Source organism: Nycticebus coucang, chromosome 22 (genome assembly GCF_027406575.1).
Source record: "Nycticebus coucang isolate mNycCou1 chromosome 22, mNycCou1.pri, whole genome shotgun sequence".
Lineage (NCBI taxonomy): Eukaryota > Metazoa > Chordata > Mammalia > Primates > Lorisidae > Nycticebus > Nycticebus coucang.
This window is the reverse complement of record NC_069801.1, coordinates 21,293,295-21,315,458: the sequence shown is the minus strand read 5'-3', so window position 1 is coordinate 21,315,458 and position 22,164 is coordinate 21,293,295. Positions and strand designations below refer to the sequence as shown.

The 22,164-nt window shown below is 54.2% G+C and overlaps 2 protein-coding genes across 3 annotated transcripts; both read left to right on the top strand.

The window, feature by feature from the left end:
• Window positions 1-754: 754 nt before the first annotated feature.
• On the top strand, window positions 755-6,610 carry FCN3 (ficolin 3). The gene is made up of 8 exons (XM_053576176.1): window positions 755-869; window positions 1,147-1,242; window positions 1,608-1,652; window positions 1,897-1,929; window positions 2,144-2,271; window positions 4,888-5,017; window positions 5,126-5,260; window positions 6,251-6,610. Exons 1-8 carry the CDS (start codon window positions 779-781, stop codon window positions 6,490-6,492), a joined length of 900 nt encoding a protein of 299 aa, XP_053432151.1. The 5' UTR covers window positions 755-778; the 3' UTR covers window positions 6,493-6,610.
• Window positions 6,611-10,227: 3,617 nt separating this feature from the next.
• On the top strand, window positions 10,228-22,017 carry MAP3K6 (mitogen-activated protein kinase kinase kinase 6). Of its 2 annotated transcripts, XM_053575595.1 has the most exons (29): window positions 10,228-10,890; window positions 12,185-12,324; window positions 12,414-12,437; window positions 12,703-12,893; window positions 13,012-13,180; window positions 13,547-13,653; window positions 14,118-14,288; window positions 14,380-14,492; window positions 14,899-15,058; window positions 15,280-15,442; window positions 15,518-15,625; window positions 15,748-15,797; window positions 15,879-15,974; window positions 16,157-16,244; window positions 16,326-16,459; window positions 16,731-16,858; window positions 17,113-17,249; window positions 17,582-17,687; window positions 18,195-18,352; window positions 18,433-18,625; window positions 18,727-18,865; window positions 19,439-19,616; window positions 19,741-19,917; window positions 20,197-20,302; window positions 20,566-20,731; window positions 20,821-20,933; window positions 21,019-21,092; window positions 21,423-21,499; window positions 21,701-22,017. In XM_053575595.1, the coding sequence occupies exons 1-29, from the start codon at window positions 10,551-10,553 to the stop codon at window positions 21,789-21,791; spliced, it is 3,897 nt and encodes a 1,298-aa protein (XP_053431570.1). In that variant the 5' UTR covers window positions 10,228-10,550; the 3' UTR covers window positions 21,792-22,017. The 2 variants fall into 2 exon arrangements, 1 of the variants encoding a protein (XP_053431570.1); XR_008376846.1 differs by lacking the exons at window positions 20,566-20,731; window positions 21,701-22,017 and having other exon boundaries at window positions 21,423-21,484.
• Window positions 22,018-22,164: the final 147 nt, after the last annotated feature.

Below are 22,164 nucleotides of genomic sequence, written 5' to 3'. Positions count from 1 at the left end.
TCTCTTCATTCAACAACTATTTAGTGAGCACCTGCTTGTAGCAAGCACCTGCTTGTAGCAAGCCTGTAGCAGGGCCAGTGATGGGCTAAGAGCAAGGCTGGGTAATGTTGGGAGATAATGTGTGAACTGAATTCTGGGTAACATTGGAGCATAGTAGGTGACCAATAAATGTAGAAGTGGTCACTGGAAATAGGATTGACAAGAAGGATGGGCATGATGGCTCATGCCTGTAATCCCAGCACCATGGGAGGATCTCTTGAGCTCAGGAGTATGAGACCAGCTTGAGCTAGAGCAAGCCCCTGTCTCTACAAAAAATAGAAAAATTAGCTGGGAGACTGAGGCAGGAGGATCACATGAACCCAGGAGTTTGAGGCTGCAGTAAGCTGTGATGACAACACTGCACTCTAGGCTAGGGGACAGAGTGAGATTTTCTGTTTCCAAAATAAATAAATAAAACAGGGGTGATAAGGATCAGGGAAAGATTCCTAGTGGAGATGGCCTTATGGCTGGACCTTCCTGGACAGGTGCAGCTTCACAAGTAGAGAAGAATATGAATGTAGAGGTCTGGGGAGACAGATGGGGAACTCTAGCAGCCAGATCAGAAGTTGGACTCCATCCGGGCTGGACAGAGCAGAGGAAGGAAATGCTCCCACCCCCCTGCTGGCTCCAGCCTGGGTGGGGTGTCCCTAGGGGACAATGGTAGGAAGTCTTTCTTCACATCCTTTCACCAGTCTGGCCCCCTATAAGCCAGCATTCTCCCTCTGATGACCCCAGCAAGATGGGCCTCCTGTGGACACCCCTGTCCCTGCTGCTGCTCCTGCTTGGGGTACCTGCCTGCCTGAGGGCTCAGGACCACCCCAGCTGCCCAGGTAGGGGCATAGGGTGCTCTTCCCAACAACCCATCTCTCATTTCCTCCCTGGGGTGTTCCTCTACTCAGGCTCACCAGCCCCAAAGAGAAGGGAGGGAGTTTGATAATCTGGGCTCTGCATGTAAATATATGCAAATAGGATGCAAATCATGCAAAACCTTGCCAGCTCAGGAGACAAATATCCTGACAGCTAGAATCTGGGAGTTGAAAGAGAACTGCAGAGGGGTCTGGGAAAGACAAGCCTACCCTGTGTCCACCCACCTGTGTCTTGCTGCAGGACCTAGGGAACTGGAAGCCAGCAAAGTTGTCCTCCTGCCCAGCTGTCCTGGAGCCCCAGGAAGTCCTGGGGAGAAGGGGGCTCCAGGTCCTCAAGGTGAGAGATGTGAAAGATTCTGGAGAGGCCGCAGAGACCTTGGAGTAAACCAGGGAGGCAGCAGGTATTCTGTATGCTGAGGAGCCGCAACAAAGGGCAAGGAAGCCACTCTGTGCCAGGCTCTGACTGGGAGGAGCCCAGCATCCTAAGATCAACTCTGCCAGTTAGGCAGTATCATCTCCAGCTTACTGAGGAAGAAAGTGAGGCTAGGGGAGGATGCACTGTTTGTCTACAATCACAAAACTAATAAAGGATGAAACTGGGATTTGAACTTTCTTATTCCAGATCCCTTGGAGTTTTTCTTTGTTTTGTTTTGTTACAGGCATGGGGTGGGACTCAAGGTATCTCTGCCTCTGTGATTTCAGGGCAACCTGGACCACCAGGCAAGATAGGTCCCAAGGGTGAGCCAGGTGAGTGCATGGGTTGGTATAGCTTCCCCTCCTTTATTTGCTTCTGTCCCTGAAACAGAAGGTAGGGTATCTCTCCTCGGTGCTGCTCAGCAGTGCATTAAAATGCTCCCCACAGGGGACAGGAGGCTGGGAACAGTGGGGAGGATTAGGAGAAGGGCCTGGGCACCTGCTCCACTGTTGCTTCATGGGCCTTTCCCTGAGGGTGCTCAGACCTCCAGCTAACGCTTAGTCTTTATCTGAATAGGAGATCCACCCAACCTGCTCCGGTGCCGAGAGGGTGAGCGGTCTTCACAGGAGCCAGAAACTTGGAATCAGGCAGTGCTGGGCTGTCAGTAGACCCCCAGGCATGGCCAAGCCCCTCCCCACAGCCTTCCTTAGGATTCTTCTTCAGGGGCATAAAGGAGCCTGGGGTCCTACACTGGATTGAGTGCCCAGGTGTTGGGTTGGGGAATAACTTGGGGCCCCCCCTTAGTTTATCTCCTCTTTCCTAGGCCCCAAGAACTGCCAGGAGCTGCTGAGCCGAGGCGCCACCTTGAGTGGCTGGTACCATCTGTGCCTACCTGAGGGCAGGGCCCTCCCAGTCTTCTGTGACATGGACACTGCAGGGGGCGGCTGGCTGGTGCGTGTCTTAGAAATAGACTAGTATACTAGGCGGGGCCCAGTGGTCACTTCTTCTCTTAGCCCCTAGGGGGAGCCAGACACACACACCCCCACCCGCCCCCTACCCCCAGCAAGGCATGTCTTACTCATTGTCTGGTGTCTTCTGAGCTCCCAACCCCACCTCAACAACTATGAGGAGTCTTCACAGAGGAGATGTCATTTGAAAGGACTTGTTTTTTCTTTTAATTTTGAGACAGTCTTTTTTTGTTTGTTTGTTTGTTTTTGCAGTTTTTGGCTGGGGCTGGGTTTGAACCTGCTACCTCCGGCATATGGGGCTGGCGCCCCACTCCTTTGAGCCACAGGTGCCGCCCTTGAGACAGAGTCTTACTTTGTCACCCTCAGTAGAGTGCTGTAGCATCATAACTCACAGCAATCTCAAACTCTTGGTCTCAAGTGATTCTCTTGCCTCAGCCTCCTGAGTAGCTGGGACCACAGGCACCCACCACAACACCTATCTATTTTTTTTTTTTTTTTTTTTGCAGTTTTTGGCCAGGGCTGGATTTGAACCCACCAACTCCGGTATATGGGGCTGGTGCCCTACCCCTTTGAGCCACAGGTGCCACCCAACACCTGTCTATTTTTTATTTTCATTTTATTTATTTCTGTTTATATATATATACATATATATATATATATATATTTCTTTTTTTCTTTTTGAGACAGAGTCTCTGTTGTCCTGGGGTTGAGTGCCATGGCATCATAGCTCACAGCAATCTTAAACTCTTGGGCTCAATTCATCCTCTTGCCTCAGCCTCATAAATAACAGACTACAGGCTCCCACCACAATGCCTGCCTATTTTTCTTTTTCTTTCTTTTTTTCTTTCTTCTTCTTTTTGTTTTTTTATTTTTTGTTTAGAGATGAGGTGTTGCTTTTGCTCAGTCTGGTCTCAAACTCCTGAGCTCACGCAATCCATCCACTTCGGCCTCCCAGAGTGCTGGGATTGCAGCCATGGGCTACCACACCCAACTATTTTTTAGAGACAGGGTCTTGCTCTTGCTCAGACTGGTCTTGAACTCCTGAGCTCAAGTAATCCATCTGCCTGGGCCTCCCAGAGTTCTAAGATTACAGACATGAGCCTCTGTGCCTGGTCTCATTTGAAAGGACTTTGAAGGCTGAGTGGAAGTTTTCTAGACAGATAAGGTGTGGAAAGCTGTTCTAAGTAGAGGTAAGATAAACTCAGGGAGGCAGAAGAGTACAAAAGAGTTTGTGGGGACCATGTGAGCAGGCTGAGGTCTGCGGACATGGGTCATACATGGACTGAAGATCTCTGCAAAGGCCAGTTCATGGAAAGCGCTAAATGACCAACTGAGGAATGTGCAGGTTAATGGGGAGTCACAGGAGAGTTTTATAAGTAGGAGAGGGACCAGGTCAGATTTCTGATATTGAAAGATGACTTGGATTACACAGTGGAAGATTGCACTGCAGTAGGGGACAAACATGGAGGCGGGGACACAGAGAGGAATGAAAATTGAGGCACTTAGGATGAAAGACATTTAGGAGAAACTCTATGGGGCCTGGGTGCTGCTTGGCTTGGCTTGAAGGGACATCTGGGTAGGCCAGGGGTCCAGCTTGGGCCTATGGGGTAACCTCTCTGCTTTCAATATCTTGGTTCCTATCACAGTAAATTAAAGCAGGTTATTCTGAGTCTGACTTCCAGCAGGAATGACCATCTCCTGAGGGCAGAGAGAGTGTTTCAGTCCTCCCCAGGGCTTGCAAGGCCGAGGTATGAAGTTGAAGCCTCAGTGTCAATAAATGTTAATAAGGGAATGTGGAGTTCATGAATATATCAGTATATTCACAAGCAAAGCTCATTTGAAGGAATTACTGTTTTTTTCTTTTTTTAAGAGACAGGGTCTCACACTAGCTGCTGAAGTACAGTAGTCCAATCACAGCTTGCTTCAGCTTTGAAGTCCTGGGCTCAAGTGATCCTCTCAAAGGACTACAGGCTCATAGCACCATACCTAGTTAATTTTTCTTTTTCATTTTTTGGTAGAGACAGAGTCTTGCTATGTTAAAACTGGTCAGAAATTGCATTTTATCAACAATCCAGGCCAGGCATGGTGGCTCACACCTGTAATCCTAGCACTCTGGGAGGCCAAAGCAGTGGATTGCTTGAGCTCAGGAGTTGGAGACCAGCCTGAGCCAGAGTGAGACCCCATTTCTACCTAAAGTAGAAAAACTAGCTAGGAGGGTGGCGCCTGTGGCTCAAAAGGGTAGGGCACCGGCCTCATATGCCAGAGGTGACAGGTTCAAACCCAGACCCGGCCAAAAACTGCACAAAAAAAAAAAAAAGAAAGAAAGAAAAGAAAAACTAGCTGGGCATTGTGGTGGGCACCTGTAGTAGGAGGCGGAGTCAAGAGGATCACTTAAGCCCAAGAGTTTGAGGTTGCCGTGAGCTATGATGCCACAGCACTCTACCCAGAGTGACAGAGTGAGACCCTGTCTCAAACAAACACACAATCCAAAGGGAAAGGCCATGTCTATCCACCTCTCATAGTGCACGCTCAGGTGCCATTTCCCCGCAGCCCCTGTCCTGCCTGGAGTAAGAGCTGGTATGCTGGCCCTCTTCCCTAGGTGTTCCAGAGGCGCCAGGATGGCTCTGTGGATTTCTTCCGCCCTTGGTCCTCCTACAAAGCAGGTTTTGGGAACCAGGAGTCTGAATTCTGGCTGGGAAATGAGAATTTGCACCAGCTTACTCTCCAGGGTGAGTTCCCAGCAGGGCTCAGGGTCCCTGAGGGGTACTGTCCGCTGTCCCACATCCTCACCCTGGGATTCTGAGGGTTCCTCCATACTTGCCTCCCCTTCCTCCTAGGTACCTGGGAGCTGCGTGTAGAGCTGGAAGATTTTAATGGCAACCGTACCTTTGCCCATTATGCAACCTTCCGCCTTCTTGGAGAGGCTCACCACTACCAGCTGGTGGTGGGCAAGTTCTCAGAGGGCACTGCAGGTGAGGGAGTCCCAGAGGGGCCCCTGGGGAGGAAGGCTGGAGCCTTTCCCAGTGCTGCCATGGCCTCTATGAATGATCAAGGGCAATTCCTTCCCGTCTGTGGGCCTCAGTTTCTTCATCTGAGAAATGGCATTTGTGAGAAAGGATGGCACAAGAGTGAAGAATTAGGGCTCTGGAGGCAAACAGACCTGAGTCTGCTTACTAACTATGTGATTTTGGGCAAGTCAGAGCCTCAGTCCTCCTCTGTATAAAATGGGCAGGAGAAAGAGAGGGGTGGTAAGTGCCTCTGAGGCTCTGTTGAGTGTTAGCATTCTCTGCTTCAGAAGAGGAAGCAGAGAAGGCTTCTTTCAAAGAAACAGTGACTGTTGGGGAGAGATTTGAAAGAGGGAAGTGGTTATGGAGAGCTGACTCAGGGGAACCCCCTTTCCCGCCTAGGCTCCCTCCTGAGAGATTCCTCCCAGTCCTCCCTGGCAGAGTTGCTGATGGGAGTTGAGAGGATATAGGAGCTGGAGGGAGGCTGAAGATCTGGGGTGGGGCAGTGAGGCCAGAGGAAGAGCTGGTGGCTTTGGAGTCAGAGAGTTTAAGTTCCATTGCCACTGTGACTAGCTGAGTGACATTGGGCAAGCTAGCCCCTTCATGCTGCTGTTTTCTCATGGAGCCTGATAAGATTCACCACATAGGCGTGGCACCGGTAGCTCAGTGGTTAGGGCGCCGGCCACATACACTGGGTCTGCTAAACGACACTGACAACTACAACAAAATAGTTGGGCGTTGTGTAGTCCCAGCTACTTGGGAGGCTGAGGCAAGAGAATCGCGTAAGCCCAAGAGTTTGAGGTTGCTGTGAGCTGTGACACTATAGCACTCTACTGAGGGCGACACAGCAAGACTCTGTCTCAAAAAAAAAAAAAAAATAGATTCACCACATAGTCGCTCTGAGGCACCACCAGACATGGCGCTGGGAGCCAAGGGCCTTCCATTTCCTCCCTGCAGGGGACTCCCTGAGCTTCCACAGTGGGAAGCCCTTTACCACCTATGACGCAGACCATGATTCCAGTGGGAGCAACTGTGCAGTGATTGTCCATGGTGCCTGGTGGTATGGATCCTGCTATCGGTCTAATCTTAATGGGCGCTATGCAGTGTCTGAGGCTGCTGCCCATAAGTATGGCATCGACTGGGCCTCAGGCCGTGGTGTAGGCCATCCCTACCGCAGGGCTCGGATGATGCTTCGCTAGAGCACCCTGGCAGCTTGTCCCCTTATCTCTCCCATACAGCTTCCGGATCCCAGTCACTTACCAGTGGCTCCTCTGCGTCCCTGTCCACATTTGAAAATAAATTCATTTTAACCCTTTCCCGGCTTTCAGGACTCTTCCAGTCACTAAGAAAAACCCTAGAGGGGAGAGCAGGGACATAAGTTTCAGTTCCATTCAAGGAAAAACTTCTTCCTGGTCAGGAAGATGGGAAAGGACAGTCTCATAAGATAGTGAGGCTTCTGTCTCAGGAGGTGTGCAAGACAGGTCCAGAGGGGCATACGGTGGAAGGATTGATTAGAGGAGATTCAATCATCCACTGACAATCCCCCTGGGCCCTTCAAGTCCCTCTCGCCTGCCCCTTGCAAGTTGTGCTCACCCTCTGCTACTTCTAGCCTTGTTCCATTGAGGGCTGATCTGAATCTAGGGTCAAACCAATGAAAGTATATTTTTCTTTTTCTTTCTTTCTTTCTTTTTTTTTTTGGAGACAGAGTCTCCCTTTGTCGCCCTTGGTAGAGTGTCATGGGGTCATAGTTCATAGCAACCTCAAACTCCTGGGCTCAAGCAATTCTCTTGCCTCAGCCTCCCAAGTAGCTGGGACAACAGGCGCCCACCACAACACCCGGCTAATTTTAGAGACAAGTTCTCGCTCTGGTTCAGGCTGATCTGGAACCAGTGAACTCAGGCAATTCACCAGCCTTGGCCTCCGAGAGTGCTAGGATTACAGGCATGAGCCACCACACCCAGTCTAAAAGTATATTTTTCTTCCTTGAGGCAACAGGGCATGAAATGGCAGCCACTGAGCTAGCATTTATGGAGGAGTTTATTTGTCCAATGTCAAATTCTAGTTATGTGGCAGAAATAAACAGTTAATAGTCTGACAAGTAATCCTGGTTTGCACCCTGCTCTCTCATGTAGCTGAGTGATCTTGGACAAGTTATGCAGCCTCTCTAAGTCCCCAGTTCCTGATTTCCGGATCCACTAATTCACACAATAGAGATTCTTGAGGATTTGAAGCTGGGAAACTGTTACAGCCCACAGGGCTAGGGTTTCTAGGGTTCTCTGTCAAAGGGTGAGTAGAGAAATGTGGGAAGTGCTTCTCAGGTCCACAATCATGTCCTGGATAGAAGTCAGGGCTCCACAGCAGCTTGGGTTTGGAAGGGAAAGGCAGCCCCCCCTGGTGAGTGGATGAGGCTGTGCCTCAGATGTTGAGTCCCACTCAACAGGGCTGCAGACTTCTGGGCAGGCTGACATTCCACATTCCAGTCCCTGCCTGTATGTGCTGCACCCTGGAGAACTATCCTGCACTGTGTTCTGTACACTCTGATATCTCTGGAGAGCCCTTCAGTCAACAGATCCCTGCAAAGCAGATCCTGCACATATCTTGCTCTTCCTTAACCCCCCTGGCCTGGACACACAAGTTAGGAGCCCAGTCCACAGTTTGTCATGCACAGAGGCACAAATGTTCTGGAAGTGGCCAGTCTTAGAGGTTCTGGCAGGAGAATATAACCAGCTCTGTGAACCCCTACGTATATATTTTTTTTTTGTAGAGACAAAGTCTCACTTTACCACCCTCGGTAGAGTGCCATGATATCACATGACTCACAGCAACTTCCAGCTCTTGGGCTTACTCTATTCTTTTGCCTCAGCCTCCCGAGCAGCTGGGACTACAGGCACCCGCCACAACGCCCAGCTATTTTTTGGTTGCAGTTTGGCCGGGGCCGGGTTTGAACCCGCTACCCTTGGTATATGGGACCAGCACCCTACTCATTGAGCCCCAGGCGCCACCCTATATATATATATATTTAATAACTTTTCTCCCATAACTATTTGACTTTTTGAGTTGTAACTACAAAATGATGGACCTCTGGCTTCAAACAATCCTCCATCTAGGGCTTCCCAAAGGCTGGGATATAGGTAGAAGCTACCACACCAGGCCTAAAATGGTGGATTTTCTACAAGAGAATGGAGATGAAATTCTGAAAGCCTTGGAACAGACTTTTTGATGCTGAGATTCACTTTGCTCCCCACAACCTGCTCCCAATGCAAGTGGTCTTGACTTGCTCTAAGGCACATGGCTCTTTCTTTAAAAAAATGCATGATATCCAGGCAGGGTGCAGTGGCTCACGCCTGTAATCCCAGCACCCTGGGAGGCTGAGATGGGTGGATAACCTGAGCTCAGGAGTTTGAGACCAGCCTGAGCCAGAGAAAGACCTTGTCTCTAAAAATAGTTGGGCGTTGTGGCAGGCACCTGCAGTCCTAGCTACTTGGGAGGCTGAGCCAAGAGAATTGCTTAAGTCCAAGAGTTTGAGGTTGCTGTGAGCTATGACGCCAGGGTACTCTACCAAGGGTTACAAAGTGAGACTGTCTCAAAAAATTTCTTTTGGCGGCGCCTGTGGTTCAATGAGTAGGGTGCCGGCCCCATATGCCGAGGGTGGCAGGTTCAAACCCAGCCTTGGCCAAACTGCAACAAAAAAATAGCCGGGCATTGTGGTGGGCGCCTGTAGTCCCAGCTGCTCCAGAGGCTGAGGCGAGAGAATCGTGTAAGCCCTAGAGTTAGAGGTTGCTGTGAGCCGTGTGATGCCACGGCACTCTACCCAAGGGCGGTACAGTAAGACTCTGTCTCTACAAAAAAAAAAAAAAAAAAATTTCTTTTGCCTTGATGGGTAGATTGTTTGAGCTCAGGAGTTCCAGAGCAGCCTGAGCAAGAGAGAAACCCTGTCTCTACTAGAAACAAAAACTAGCCAGGCATTGTAGCAGTCTCAGCTACTCAGGAGGCTGAGGCAAGAGGATTGCTCAAGTCCTAGAGTTTGAGGTTGCTGTGAGTTATGACACCTTGGCACTTATTGAGGGTGAAAAAGTGAGACTGTCTCAAAAAAAAGAAAGAAAGAAAAGTCCATAATATCCCTTAGTCCAGAGATGGATTTGAGGTAGCTTCTCTGGTTCTCCTGCCAGGACATTTGTCCTATCAAAATAATAATGATAATCCTTGATAATCCTTGTTGTCTCAATAATTGTATTTTTTTTGAGACAGAGTCTCAAGCTGTTGCCCTCCACAGAGTGCTGTAGCTTCACAGCTCACAGCAACCTCAAACTCTTGGGCTTAAGCAATTCTCTTGCCTCGGCCTCCCAAGCAGCTGGGACTACAGGTGTCCGCCACAACGCCTGGCTGTTTTTTTTTTTTTGGTTGCAGTTGTCATTGTTGTTCAGCAGGCCCGGGCCAGGCTCGAACCGCCAGCTTTGGTGTATGTGGCTGCGCCCTACTCACTGAGCTACAAGCACCGAGCCGGCGCCTGTGGCTCAGTGAGTAGGGCACCGGCCCCATATGCCGAGGGTGGCGGGTTCAAACCCAGCCCCGGCCAAACTGCAACAAAAAAATAGTCAGGCGTTGTGGCGTTCCAGCTACTCGGGAGGCTGAGGCAAGAGAATCGCTTAAGCCCAGGAGCTGGAGGTTGCTGTGAGCTGTGTGATGCCACAGCACTCTACCAAGGGCCATAAAGTGAGACTCTGTCTCTAAAAAAAAAAAAATAATAATAATAATTGCATTTTTGTGCGAGGAGCAATTGGAGCCTAGACAGAAACCTTCTTGCTGTTTGGACAGGAAGAGGGCAGAGGCCTAGTCCCAAGCTGCTAGGGAGTGGCGCTGCCCTGGGGCTGAGGGTGGAGCTTTCCCCGACGACCGGGAATGGGCTGGACCCAGCCTACACGTGAAGGCAGGACTGAGCGTATGCGGGCGGTCCCGGGAGGAGCCGGGGTGGCAGACACCCCGAATCCCGGGGTCCCCCACGTGACTCTGAGCCGCAGATAACCGGACGCCCCAGATTCCTGGGATCCAATTCCCGATTTCAGATCCTCAGGACCTTGCAAGTCCCAACTCGGATTTCTTCCTAAACTTGATTACCAGAACGGGACATCCGGCCGGTTTCCGGATCCCTAGATCTGGTAGATTGTCAGATCCCGACCAGATTCCCGATCCTGAGATTCCTGGATCTGCCCGACCAAACTCCTGACTCGCCCGGAGTTCTCGACGCCAGCTCCCCCGCATGGCGGGGCAGTGTCCCAGGTCAGGGGCGCAGCGCGCGGGAAGCTGCTGGCAGGACCCGCTGGCCGAGGCGCTGAGCCGGGGTCGGTCACTAGCGGCGCCCCCGGGCCGGGGCTGCTTGCGGAGCCGGCCGCTCAGCGTAGTCTACGTGCTGACCCGGGAGCCGCGGCCCGAAGTGGAGCCTGGAAAGGAAAGCGAGACCGAGCCGCTGCCCCTGCGCTGCCTGCGGGAGGCTTGCGCGCAGCTCTCCGGGCCGCGGCCCCCGCCGCAGCTGTGCAGCCTGCCCTTTGGTACGCTGGCGCTGGGCGACACAGGCGCGCTGGACGCCTTCTACAACGCGGGTGAGCGCGCGCTGGGGGCGAGGCTGGCGCCGGCTTGCAGCAGGGCCCGAGGAGGGGGAAGGGGCGGGGCTCGGCGGCTCGGGGCGGAGCCCGGCTGGGCACCGGGTCTGGGGCCTTTAGGTGAGCTAAAGTTTAAGGACTTGAGGCGGAGCCCTGACAAAAGTCGCATTTAGAAAATCTGGAGCGCTGCCGGGCTCGCGATGGGACTTTGGGATCCAGGCCCAGCTCTGGCGTTCAGAGTTCGGGCTTAAGCCCCCTTTGGTAGCCGCTGTGCCTTGCGAGCGCTACAAGGATCAAGGTGGAGTTTAGGAGCTGTGGGGCGGGCTGGGAGCGGGGCTGTGGCGTCTTAGAGTGGGGTTGGAGAACTCAGCCTTGGGGTGGTCTAGCGCGGACCTCCTGAGGGCAGATATTGGGAAGGGAGCTTGGAGTAGGGAAATGAGCTAGCTGTACCTGAGCGGCTATAGCATAGCGGTCCTAGCATCCTACTTCCGAGAATTGGACTAGAGAGACAGAAAGGGAAGCGAAGGGACCCAAAGGGACTGGATTCTGAGAAAGGCAGTTTAGGTTAAGAGGCCCAGGAAGCCAATAGGGAATGGGCGGAGCAGGGGGCGGAGTTGGAGGAGGGCCAGGGCTGACCGGGGGCGGGGCCAGAGGGCGGCCCTTCCCGCGCGGATCAACCCTTCTTCCCTCCAACCCTGGTGCCTCGCCTCCCTCCCCATGCGCACCTGTTCATCTTAGGGTCTGGGAACTGTGCTTCCTGGATGTCCGTGAAAGTGCAACGTAAAAAATGAAGGCTGACCCGACCCCAAGGACACAAAGACACAAGCAATCGACAGCCTCACAAACCGCATGCATGTTGACTTACCTAGGCTTTTGCAGACCCTGTCATGCACACAAATACAGTCGGACACCTTAAACTTTACACACACATACAGAAACAATGTTGGCTATACACACTGATGGTACCGGCCCTGTTCAAGGGACTGGGTTGAAGATCCAGGGGAGGGGACTTCTGTGTGTACACAAGTCATGTCTCCCACATGGCCTGGAACAAGCTCTGAACTAGGGCACAACCGCCCTCCCTGATGCCTTGTGCTCTCAGGCTCTGAACAGTGGGGCCAGGGTCCCAGCCCAGCGAGCCCAACTCTGTTCATGGGGGGAAACTGAGCCCCAGAGCAGAAATGGACCCTGCTGGCATCCCGCAGCAAGGCAAGCTGAGCTAGGATGGATCCCCAGGCTCCTACCCTATCCAGCTGGGCCTTGGGGCTCAGGGTCTCCATCTTTATGCCTACAGATGTGGTGGTGCTGGAGGTGAGCAGCTCCCTGGCACAGCCCTCGCTGTTCTACCACCTTGGTGTGCGTGAGAGCTTCAGCATGACCAACAACGTGCTTCTCTGCTCCCAGGCCGACCTCCCTGACCTGCAGGCCCTGCGGGTAGGTGGCCAGGGATCTGGTGGAGGCAGGCACAGGGTTGGGGTGGTGCCTACCCAGAACACCAGTATCTGACTGTCTGCCTCCTGCAGGAGGATATTTTCCAGAAGAACTCGGTGAGCAGAATCTACCCCTCACTCCAAAGTAGTACTCTTTCACCTCCACTGTGATCTATGACCTCTACTAATCTTCCTGGCCTCTTCAGTCACCTATGATCCCTGAATCCCCCCTTATATCCATATGACCCTCGGTTTCCTAGTGCCTTCTTTCAGGACGTGTGCTGTTTCCTGCTGTCCCATCCCCACCGGTGCTGAGCTCTGACCCCTCTCTAGCCCTGGGCTGCCACCTACTCTTCACTGATTCTTGCTTCCCTCCCACCAGGATTGCGTTGGCAGCTACACACTGATCCCCTATGTGGTGACAACCACTGGTCGGGTGCTGTGTGGTGACGCAGGCCTTCTCAGGGGCCTGGCTGATGGCCTTGTACAGGCTGGAGTGGGCACTGAGGCCCTGCTCACTCCTCTGGTGGGCCGGCTTGCCCGCCTGCTGGAGGCCACACCCACAGACTCTTGGTAATGAGGGCGCCCAGGGAGAGTGCGCTGGAAGGAGACTGGTGAGGGTACTGTGGGCTGGGGCTGAGGCACAGGCCCCACCATCCTCTCTCCCTGCCTCCCCTGCCCTGGGCATCAGTGGCTATTTCCGGGAGACCATTCGGCAGGATATCCGGAAGGCACGAGAGCGGTTCAGTGGGCAGCAGCTGCGGCAGGAATTGGCTCGCCTGCAGCGGAGACTGGACAGCGTGGAGCTGCTGAGCCCTGACATCATCATGAATTTGTTGCTCTCCTACCGCGACGTGCAGGTGTGTGGTGTTCAGAGATGCAGTCAGGCAGTGGGCATTTGAGGTCAAACCCAAGGTTAGCTGCCAGCTGTTCCATTTGCTCACTGATGGCTTTGAACAAACTATCATACCTCTCTGAGTCTTGGTTTCCTTATTTGTAATCGGGGATGACATGTCACTGCCTCCCAGGCAGTTGTGAGGTTAGGAACACCCAGCATGGGGCACACAGTAGGTGCCCCTGTAAAGTGTGGTGTCTGCTTTACCTGCTGGGCCCGAGGGATGAGTGCAGGGGTTGGTGAGATGTCAGGGGTGGGACAGGACTCTGGCTCAAGGTATTCCTCTTGAGGTCTGGGGCCAGGCAGGCAGAGCTTGCTGTCCCTCATGCAGGACTACTCGGCCATCATTGAGCTGGTGGAGACACTGCAGGCCTTACCCACCTGTGATGTGGCCGAGCAGCACAACATCTGCTTCCACTACACGTTTGCCCTCAACCGGTGAGTGGCAGAGCAAGGCTTAAGTCATAGCCACATGGAGGTCTCTGTGGCCTCATGAAGTGTGCCCTTTCCTGCTATCCCATCCCCACTGGTGCTGAGCTCTGACGTGTGATGTCATTTGTTGTCTGAGATCTCTTCTGGTCAGAGAATTTGCTAATCAGTGTGACTGCTGTCCATAAGTACCTGGATAGGGGTGGGGAAGGTGCTGCTGCCCTTAGTGTGGTCAACAGTGCCCTTAGTGCTGTCCAAGGTCACTGTTCCTTAGGGTCATTACATCGAGGAGTCATTTCTGTCTGAGGTCACTATCCCTAGAGAGGTCAGTGTTGACCAGGGTCGCTGTCATTTTGGGGTCATTTTTCTCAGTTGCTTGGACAAAGCCCCTGCTGTTTAGTGTCTAGGAGTCCCTGGACGGAGTAGGTAAGAGTCATCAGGCAGGTTCTGAGCCCATCTTCCTCTTTCCCTAGGAGGAACAGGCCTGGGGACCGGGAGAAGGCACTGGCTGTGCTGCTGCCACTGGTTCAGTTTGAGGGCTCCGTGGCACCTGATTTATACTGCATGTGTGGCCGGATCTACAAAGACATGTTCTTCAGCTCTGGCTTCCAGGATGCTGAACACCGGGAGCAGGCCTATCACTGGTAAGGAGCACAGTGAGTGGCTGATGGGCTGAGCTAGTGATTTAAGGGATGGTGCTGTGGGCATCAGTCCAGCCCTGTGCCCCTGCCCCAGGTATCGCAAAGCTTTTGACGTGGAGCCCAGCCTCCATTCAGGCATCAACGCGGCTGTGCTCCTCATTGCTGCTGGGCAGCACTTTGAGGACTCCAAGGAGCTCCAGCTAATAGGTGAGCCCCAATCCTGGCTCCCTGTCCCTGCATCCACAGGCTTGGAGGGGCTGGGAAGAAGGCAGGGAGAGAGAACACTAGGCAGGAGCTAGGACTGAATTCATCTGTTTTGGACTATTCTGCCATACCCACACCTGAATCCTAATCCCTGCCCTGGGCCCTGAGGAACTCTTGGGTCCACAGCTGTTCCCAAACCTCACACCTGTATTCATTACACTCTGAGTTCCACAAATACTTGTGCCAAACCCTCACCTGTGCCCCAGCTCCTATTCCCACCTGCAATCTAGCCACACCCAACATTTTACCCACCCAACATTTTACCCACATCATATTCACGCCCAGCTGAATGGTAGGCCTTATCCACACCTGCACCCACATTCACTGGAGCCCATGCGTGTCTCCCCAGGCATGAAGCTGGGCTGCCTACTGGCCCGAAAAGGCTGTGTGGAGAAGATGCAGTATTACTGGGATGTCGGTTTCTACCTGGGAGCCCAGATCCTCGCCAATGACCCCACCCAGGTGGTGCTGGCTGCAGAGCAGCTGTATAAGCTCAACGCTCCCATATGGTAGGTGGCCCCCTCTGCATTCCAGGCTGTCCTGGGCTGTCAGCTTCTAACTCATGTCCACTGTTACTATAGGCTGAACCCTGAGTCAATGACCTGGTCACTTTTAGACAAGTGCCTGTGGCACCTAACGCCCATGTTCTGGCTACATCCAAGCCAGTTTACTCTCCCTGGCAGTGCCGGCTGGTGCCTGGGCTGAGCTGAGGACAAGGCCCTGCCTGCAGGTACCTGGTGTCTGTGATGGAGACCTTCCTGCTCTACCAGCACTTCAGACCCGTGCCAGAGCCCTCGGGAGGACCGCCACACCATGCTCACTTCTGGCTGCACTTCTTGCTACAGTCCTGCCAGCCATTCAAGACAACCTCTCCCCAGGGGGACCAGTGCCTGGTGAGGCCTGCAGATGAGGGAACCTGGGAAAGCAGTGAGTCCTTTCTGACCAACCCTCTCCTCCACCTCCTGCAGGTGCTGGTCCTGGAGATGAACAAGGTGCTATTGCCTGCCAGGCTTGAGGTTCGGGGTAGGGACCCCGTGAGTGCAGTGATCCTGAGCCTGTTGGAGCCAGAGCCACAGGTGAAGTCACCTCTGAGTCCCCTTGCTCACTGCTATGCACCTCTTCCTTGGTGCCTTTCTCCTATCCTCGGACCCCTCTCCCGTTCCCAGGACCCCCCTTCAAGCCCCATTTCTTCTCATAGGATGCTCCCACCAGCTGGACCTTCCCAGTCGCTTCCATCTGCGGAATCAGGTGAGAGGCAGGACCTGGGGGCAGACCGGGGTCGGGGGAGGAGCGTTGCGGGTGGCTCATGGGTCTTTCATTCCTTCGCAGCGCCTCCAAGCGGGACGAGCGCTGCTGCTTCCTCTACGTGCTGCCCCCGGCTCAGGACGTCCAGCTGTGCTTCCCCTGCGTGGGGCACTGTCAGTGGTGCGCAGCCTCTGGTGGTCAGGGAATTCTGAGGGCTGGAATCGGGATGCCCAGTGGAGTGAGGGAAAGGGATAGTGTCCCCCTGGGGCTCCTGGCTTTGGAGGGGACGGTTGCAATCCAAAATGTCACCCCACCCCACCCCACCCCGCAACCGCCACAGGTGTGACTTCCCCTGCCCGCAGGTTCTGTGGGCTGATCCAGGCCTTGGTGACGAATCCGGATTCCTCGGCGCCCGTGGAGGAGGCAGAGGGCGTGGGGGCGGTGCTGGAGGTGAGGACGCGGGAGCGGGACCTTGAGTAGGCGAACGTCTTCGGGCCCAGCTGAACCCAGTTCTTGCTCTGCGCCCCGCAGTTTGATTACGAGTACACAGAGACCGGCGAGCGACTGGTGCTGGGCAAGGGCACGTATGGGGTGGTATACGCCGGCCGTGAGCGACACACCAGAGTACGCGTCGCCATCAAGGAGATCCCGGAGCGGGACAGCAGGTGCGGGCGGGACGGGGCCTCGAGCTGGGAGGCTGCTGCGGGCGGGGACGGGCGGGTGCTGAGTGGGGAGCCCTGTGGACTGGGGCCAATGGACTGAACAGGGGGGCCGGCTGAAGTCGGGAGGGTCCTGTGGGCGGAGTGATAAGGGTGGGGAAGGGTAGACTGGGGCTTATGGGAGGGACGTGTCCCTGGGGCGTCGCCTGGCTGGTGCTGATGGGATACTGCATATAGGCTTTTCTGGCCCATTCCTTTCTCCCCTATCACACTTCAGGTTCTCTCAACCCCTGCATGAGGAAATCGCTCTTCACAAACGCCTGCGCCACAAGAATATTGTGCGCTATCTGGGATCAGCTAGCCAGGGCGGCTACCTGAAGATCTTCATGGAGGAAGTGCCTGGAGGTACCTCCCTTGTGTGGGATGGGAATGAAACCCGAGGTGTAGGGCATGGGAGGGAGGCAGGAAGAGGTGAAGCGGCCTAGGGGAGAATAGACCCTAGCGTGTGTGTGGGTGGTGTAGCCTACAATTAGCTGAGGGAGTGGTGTTGGGTGATGGTGTTTGGGTGATGGCCCGGTTGTGTCTGGGCCTTGAGTAAAGAGATGGAGTGGGCTGGAGTAAGTAGTTGCCAACAGTGAAGTTGGACTGTACCTATCCAGGTAGCCTGTCCTCCTTGCTGCGGTCAGTGTGGGGACCCCTGAAGGACAATGAGAGTACCATCAGTTTCTACACCCGCCAGATCCTGCAGGGACTCAGCTACCTGCATGACAACCACATTGTGCACCGGGACATCAAGGTTAAGCCCCTGGGCTGGCCACCCTGGGCTGCTGCGGGCTCCTGGGAGGAGAGGAGACAGACTCAAACAGAAGCTGGCAGTTTAGATTAAGTCGGCAGACTGGGTGCAAAAGTAGGGAATTCATTTGGAAGTGTCTTTAGAGAAGAAGAGAAAAATCAACCCTGAAGCCAAACAAGATGCCAGTTCCCAGAGAGTCACGTAAGTGGGATGACAGGGGAAGGTATTGATAGAGGCAGGGCCAGACGAGGATCCCCAAAAGATAGAGTCCCAGTAAAGAGTCCAGTTCTGCTCTCAGGGCCCCAGCTCAGTGTCTGCCAATCACCATCAATCAGGGGGACAATGTGCTGATCAATACCTTCAGTGGGCTGCTCAAGATTTCTGACTTCGGCACCTCTAAGCGGCTGGCAGGCATCACACCCTGCACTGAGACCTTCACAGGTAACAGAATGTGGGGGTGGCGAGTGAGGGTGCTGAACTCTTAAAGCCTTCTAGGGAATAGGGTGTCTCCTGGGAATGGTGTTAAAGTCCTAATGGGGGAATGAAACCCAGGAAAGTGATTGGGCCCAGGGATGAGGTGACAGAATCTTGAATTGGAGCTTGGATAATAGATGAAATTAAAGTTAGCACCTGAATTGGAGCCCAGGAGTGTTGATGCAGGTCAATGTGGGTATTGGAGGACAAACGTAGTAGAGTTCAGGGAGGATGATGGGACTCTACTGCGGGTGATGGAGCCTAGGATGAATGTTGGAAACCTTGGCAGGTGATGGAGCCTAGGGAGGGTAATGAAACTCAGGAAAGGCATTTGATGTCCAGGATAGGTGATAGAGTCCATTTTACATGATAGGTTCAATGTGGGTACAGATGGCCAGAGGATGCTGGAGTCCTCCCCTACATCATCCTCACCCCATGATAAAGTCTTTACAGGCATTTTTGCTCCTGTCCTAGGGACCCTGCAGTATATGGCCCCAGAAATCATTGACCAGGGCCCACGAGGGTATGGGAAGGCTGCTGACATCTGGTCATTGGGCTGCACTGTAATTGAGATGGCCACAGGTCGCCCACCCTTCCATGAGCTAGGGAGCCCACAGGCTGCCATGTTTCAGGTGAGACTCCTCAGGGTTTGTCCCAAGGTGGGATGGGGCCAGACTTCTAAACTTGACCCTTGTTTTTCCTCCCCCCTCAGGTGGGCATGTACAAGGTACATCCACCAATGCCCAGTTCTCTGTCTGCTGAGGCCCAAACCTTCCTCCTCCAAACTTTTGAGCCAGATCCCCGCCACCGAGCAAGTGCCCAAGCACTGCTGAAGGACCCCTTCCTGCAGCCTGGGAAGAGGAGCTGCAGCCCTGGCTCCCCCCGCCATACTCCACGGCCCTCAGGTGCTCTGGGGGTGGAGGAAGTGAGCACATTGGAGGGCTGAGGAGCCATGGAGGTGGCAGGGTGTGGGGGGACCCATTTAACAGTCTTGTCCCTCCCTCAGATGCCCCTTCCACCAGTCCCACTCCTTCAGCTGACTCAACTACCCAGTCCCAGACTTTCCCACGCCCTCAGGCACCCTCTCAGCACCTGCCTAGCCCCCCGAAGCGCTGCCTCAGTTATGGGGACACCAGCCAGCTCCGGTGAGAGCCTGGGGTCCTAAGGAAGGGTTTCCTTTGTGTCTGGTCTGGTTTTGCCTTTGTAGTCCTTCCATCCTTGGGGCTGGGCGCAGTGGCTCACATCAATAATCCTAACAGTCTGGGAGGCCAAGGAGTGTGGATTGTTTGAGCTCAGGAGTTCCAGACCAGCCTGAGCAAGAATGAGACTCGGTCTCTAAAAATAGCCTGGCATTGTGGCAGTCACCTGTAGTCCCAGCTACTCTGGAGACTGTGGCAAGAGGATTGCTTGAGCCCAAGAGTTTGAGGTTGCCGTCACAGCACTCTACTGAGGACACCAAATGAGACTCTGTCAAAAAAAAAAAAAAAAAGCCACCCTTGGGGGCCTTGGCACCTTGCAAGGATGGCATTTGGTGCCTGTGTCCTGTCCCAGAAGCTCTAAGTTGTATTTTTTGTGCCCCCTCAGTTCTAGGTACATCTCTTTTTATCCCTGTGAGATAGGCATAAAAGAAGACCAAGATTCAAACCCTGCTGTAGAGATGGCTTACAGGGTGTTGCTGCCGGCCCTTCATCAGCTGCTCTCCATTGTCTTGTGCCCAGGGTGCCGGAAGAGCCCGGGGCCGAGGAACCGGCATCCCCTGAGGAGAGTTCCTGGCTGAGCCTGCTGCACCTGGAGAGCAAGCGCCGGGCCATGCTGGCCGCGGTGCTGGAGCAGGAGCTGCCCACGCTGGCGGAGAATCTGCTCCTGGTGCAGGAGCAGGAGCAGGAGCAGGAGCAGGTGGGCGGCCCACCCCGGCGCCCCCTGGTGGTCGAGCGTGGCAGGACTCCTGCTGATGACCTCCCTAGCATCTCTCAGGGCTCGGGTGGGGACACCGGCTGACAGCCCTTGTCTTCCTTCTCAGGGTTCCTGTCTGGGCAGGAATCATGTGGAACAGCTGCTGCGCTGTCTCAGGGCGCACATCCACTCTCCCAACCGCCGGCAGCTGGTCCAGGAGCTGCGGGCGCTGCAAGGGCAGCTGCAAGCCAAGGGCCTTGGGCCTACGGTGCTGCATGGACCGCTCTTTGCCTTCCCAGATGCGGTGAGCCTGCTTTTTCCTATTTAAGGCTACCCAAACAGATTGTGAGCTGCCTGTGCCTGGAAATGTGCAAGGACTTGATGTTCCAACATTCTGTGTCTCCTTTCTGATGATAGGGCCATTAGGAAGGGACATCTACCCAGTCCTAGCTTCCCAGCCCTTCCTGTCATTCCAGCACACTGATTCCACTTTCCTCCCACAGACTTTCTGGGCCTTTCCGACTCAAGCCCCACCTCTAGTTGGAGCTCAGTAGTCTCAGCGGCGCCTTCCCTCCCTGTCTAGGTGAAGCAGATTCTTCGCAGGCGCCAGATCCGCCCACACTGGATGTTCGTGCTGGACTCACTACTCAGCCGCGCGGTGCGCGCAGCCCTGGCTGTGCTAGGCCCTGGTAGGAGTGGGAGTGGATCCAGGTGAGGGTGTGGCCCCTGGGGGCGTGGTGAAGGCCAAATAGGGCAGGCAGGGGGCGTGGCTTGAGTGGGCCTGGATCCACAGGAACACACCGCAGGTGGTGCGGGGGTAACTAAATGGACCTGTCCCAGTCTGGTCCTTGCCTAGAGCCCTGTACTCTCTGCCCACACTCCCTGGACCGTGTCTGGGGGTCCCAAATGGGTATTCTTGCCCTGTCTGAGCTCATCCCACTCGGAATGGCAGAGGTGGAGGAGGCAGTCCCATGGAGGTCAGAGTTAAGTAAAGAAGGGGAGTCCCAGCAAAAGCTGCAGGAGACCCAGGTCCAGCAGAGCCTGCTCCCAGAGGAACCCAAACAGGGCCCCCCGCCTCTGATGGTGCAGCTGAGCCTCCTGCGAGCAGAGACTGATCGGTAAAGCCTTTTAGAATCTCTCATAGACTCCACACCAGCTTCAACATCCTCTCCACTTGCCACTCCATTCTGCACTCTGCCCTTCACAGGCTTCGCCAAATCTTGGCTGAGAAAGAATGGGAGTGCCAGGTCCTGGTGCAACAGGCCCTACGGCAGGTGAATGAGGAGGCCAGGACCAACGCCCTGGCCTCAGAGCCCTCGGGTGAGTGGGCTCTGGCTGGAGTGGTGGGTGTGAGTCAGCTTCTAGCAGGAGCCACAAGCAGGCTCATCACCTGACTTTTTGACAGCTGCTCTCCCAATGGACCAGAGCCTGGTGCAGTGGCTACAGGAACTAAGTGTAGATTCAGCCACCATCCAAACGGTGAGGGGGCCCTGTCAGCTATCCCAGACTCCACCAACTACAGACTTCATCTCTGTCTTTCTGCAGAGAATCTCAATAATGGAATTGCACTTAATACAGTGGTTCTCAACCTTTCTAATGCTGTGGACCTTTAATACAGTTCCTGTGGGTTGCAACCTGTAGGTCAAGAACCACTGACTTAATATATTCTTGCCATTGTACAGATGAGAAAACGAGGCCCAGAAAAATGGGGGTGATGATGCCTTCTTCTAGTAGAAGGGAGCTAGTCCCTGGATCTTTGTACATGTCTTTCTGGCATTTTATCTGTTTATTGTGTTTGTCCACAACCAGCTGCTGAACCACAGCTTCACTCTCCACACTCTGCTCACCTGTGCCACTCGAGATGACCTCATCTACACCCGCATCAGGTATATCTTGGGCCCTGCAGGGATGACCCATCCACATGGCCTCATGCTGGCCACCTGCAGGCCTGGCTAGGTTCATCCTTTGGAAATCACAGGTGTACCTGGATTCCCTCGGCACTGAGGGAGCATTGGGCAGACAGTGGGGTACCAGAGAGAGCCCAGGGCCACCTTCTGGCTGAGCCACATTGAGCCTACTACCCCCAGGGGAGGGATGGTATGCCGCATCTGGAGAGCCATCTTGGCACAGCGAGCAGGATCTACACCAGTTACCTCTGGGCCCCGGGAGGCTGAATGAGCACATCAGAGGCAGGACAGAGCCACGATGGATGGATGGAGAAGACATGGCTGCTTCTGACATATCTACACTAAGACCCAGGGGCAGCTGCAGGAGGCCAGGCAGGTGGGGGCCAGGGTAGGGCCCAGGCCTAGCCTCAGTGGGAGGAACCAACCACTGAGGCACCTAAGCACACTGAGCACTACCAGACAAATATTTTTTTCACACAAATATTATTAAACAGAACACTTTTGTACTCTTGTCCTGGAAATTTTGGAGGGGTGTCTGGGGGGGGGGTGTCAGAGTCTTAAGTTCCTTAATCTGGTTCCTCTTACTTCCCTGGCTCTTTCCTGCTGTCACCTTCCCTCCTCTCTTTCCCAGCAGACACCAGCCT

Excerpts from the sequence above, each read along its gene's own strand:
- FCN3 (XM_053576176.1), top strand. The coding sequence starts at position 779 with ATGGGCCTCCTGTGGACACCCCTGTCCCTGCTGCTGCTCCTGCTTGGG. Across the intron at positions 1,930-2,143 it reads CCTGCTCCGGTGCCGAGAGG|GCCCCAAGAACTGCCAGGAG; the intron begins GTGAGCGGTCTT and ends CCTCTTTCCTAG. Across the intron at positions 2,272-4,887 it reads CTGCAGGGGGCGGCTGGCTG|GTGTTCCAGAGGCGCCAGGA; the intron begins GTGCGTGTCTTA and ends CCTCTTCCCTAG.
- MAP3K6 (XM_053575595.1), top strand. The coding sequence starts at position 10,551 with ATGGCGGGGCAGTGTCCCAGGTCAGGGGCGCAGCGCGCGGGAAGCTGC. Across the intron at positions 15,626-15,747 it reads TGTTGGAGCCAGAGCCACAG|GATGCTCCCACCAGCTGGAC; the intron begins GTGAAGTCACCT and ends TTCTTCTCATAG. Across the intron at positions 19,918-20,196 it reads TCTTTGCCTTCCCAGATGCG|GTGAAGCAGATTCTTCGCAG; the intron begins GTGAGCCTGCTT and ends CTCCCTGTCTAG.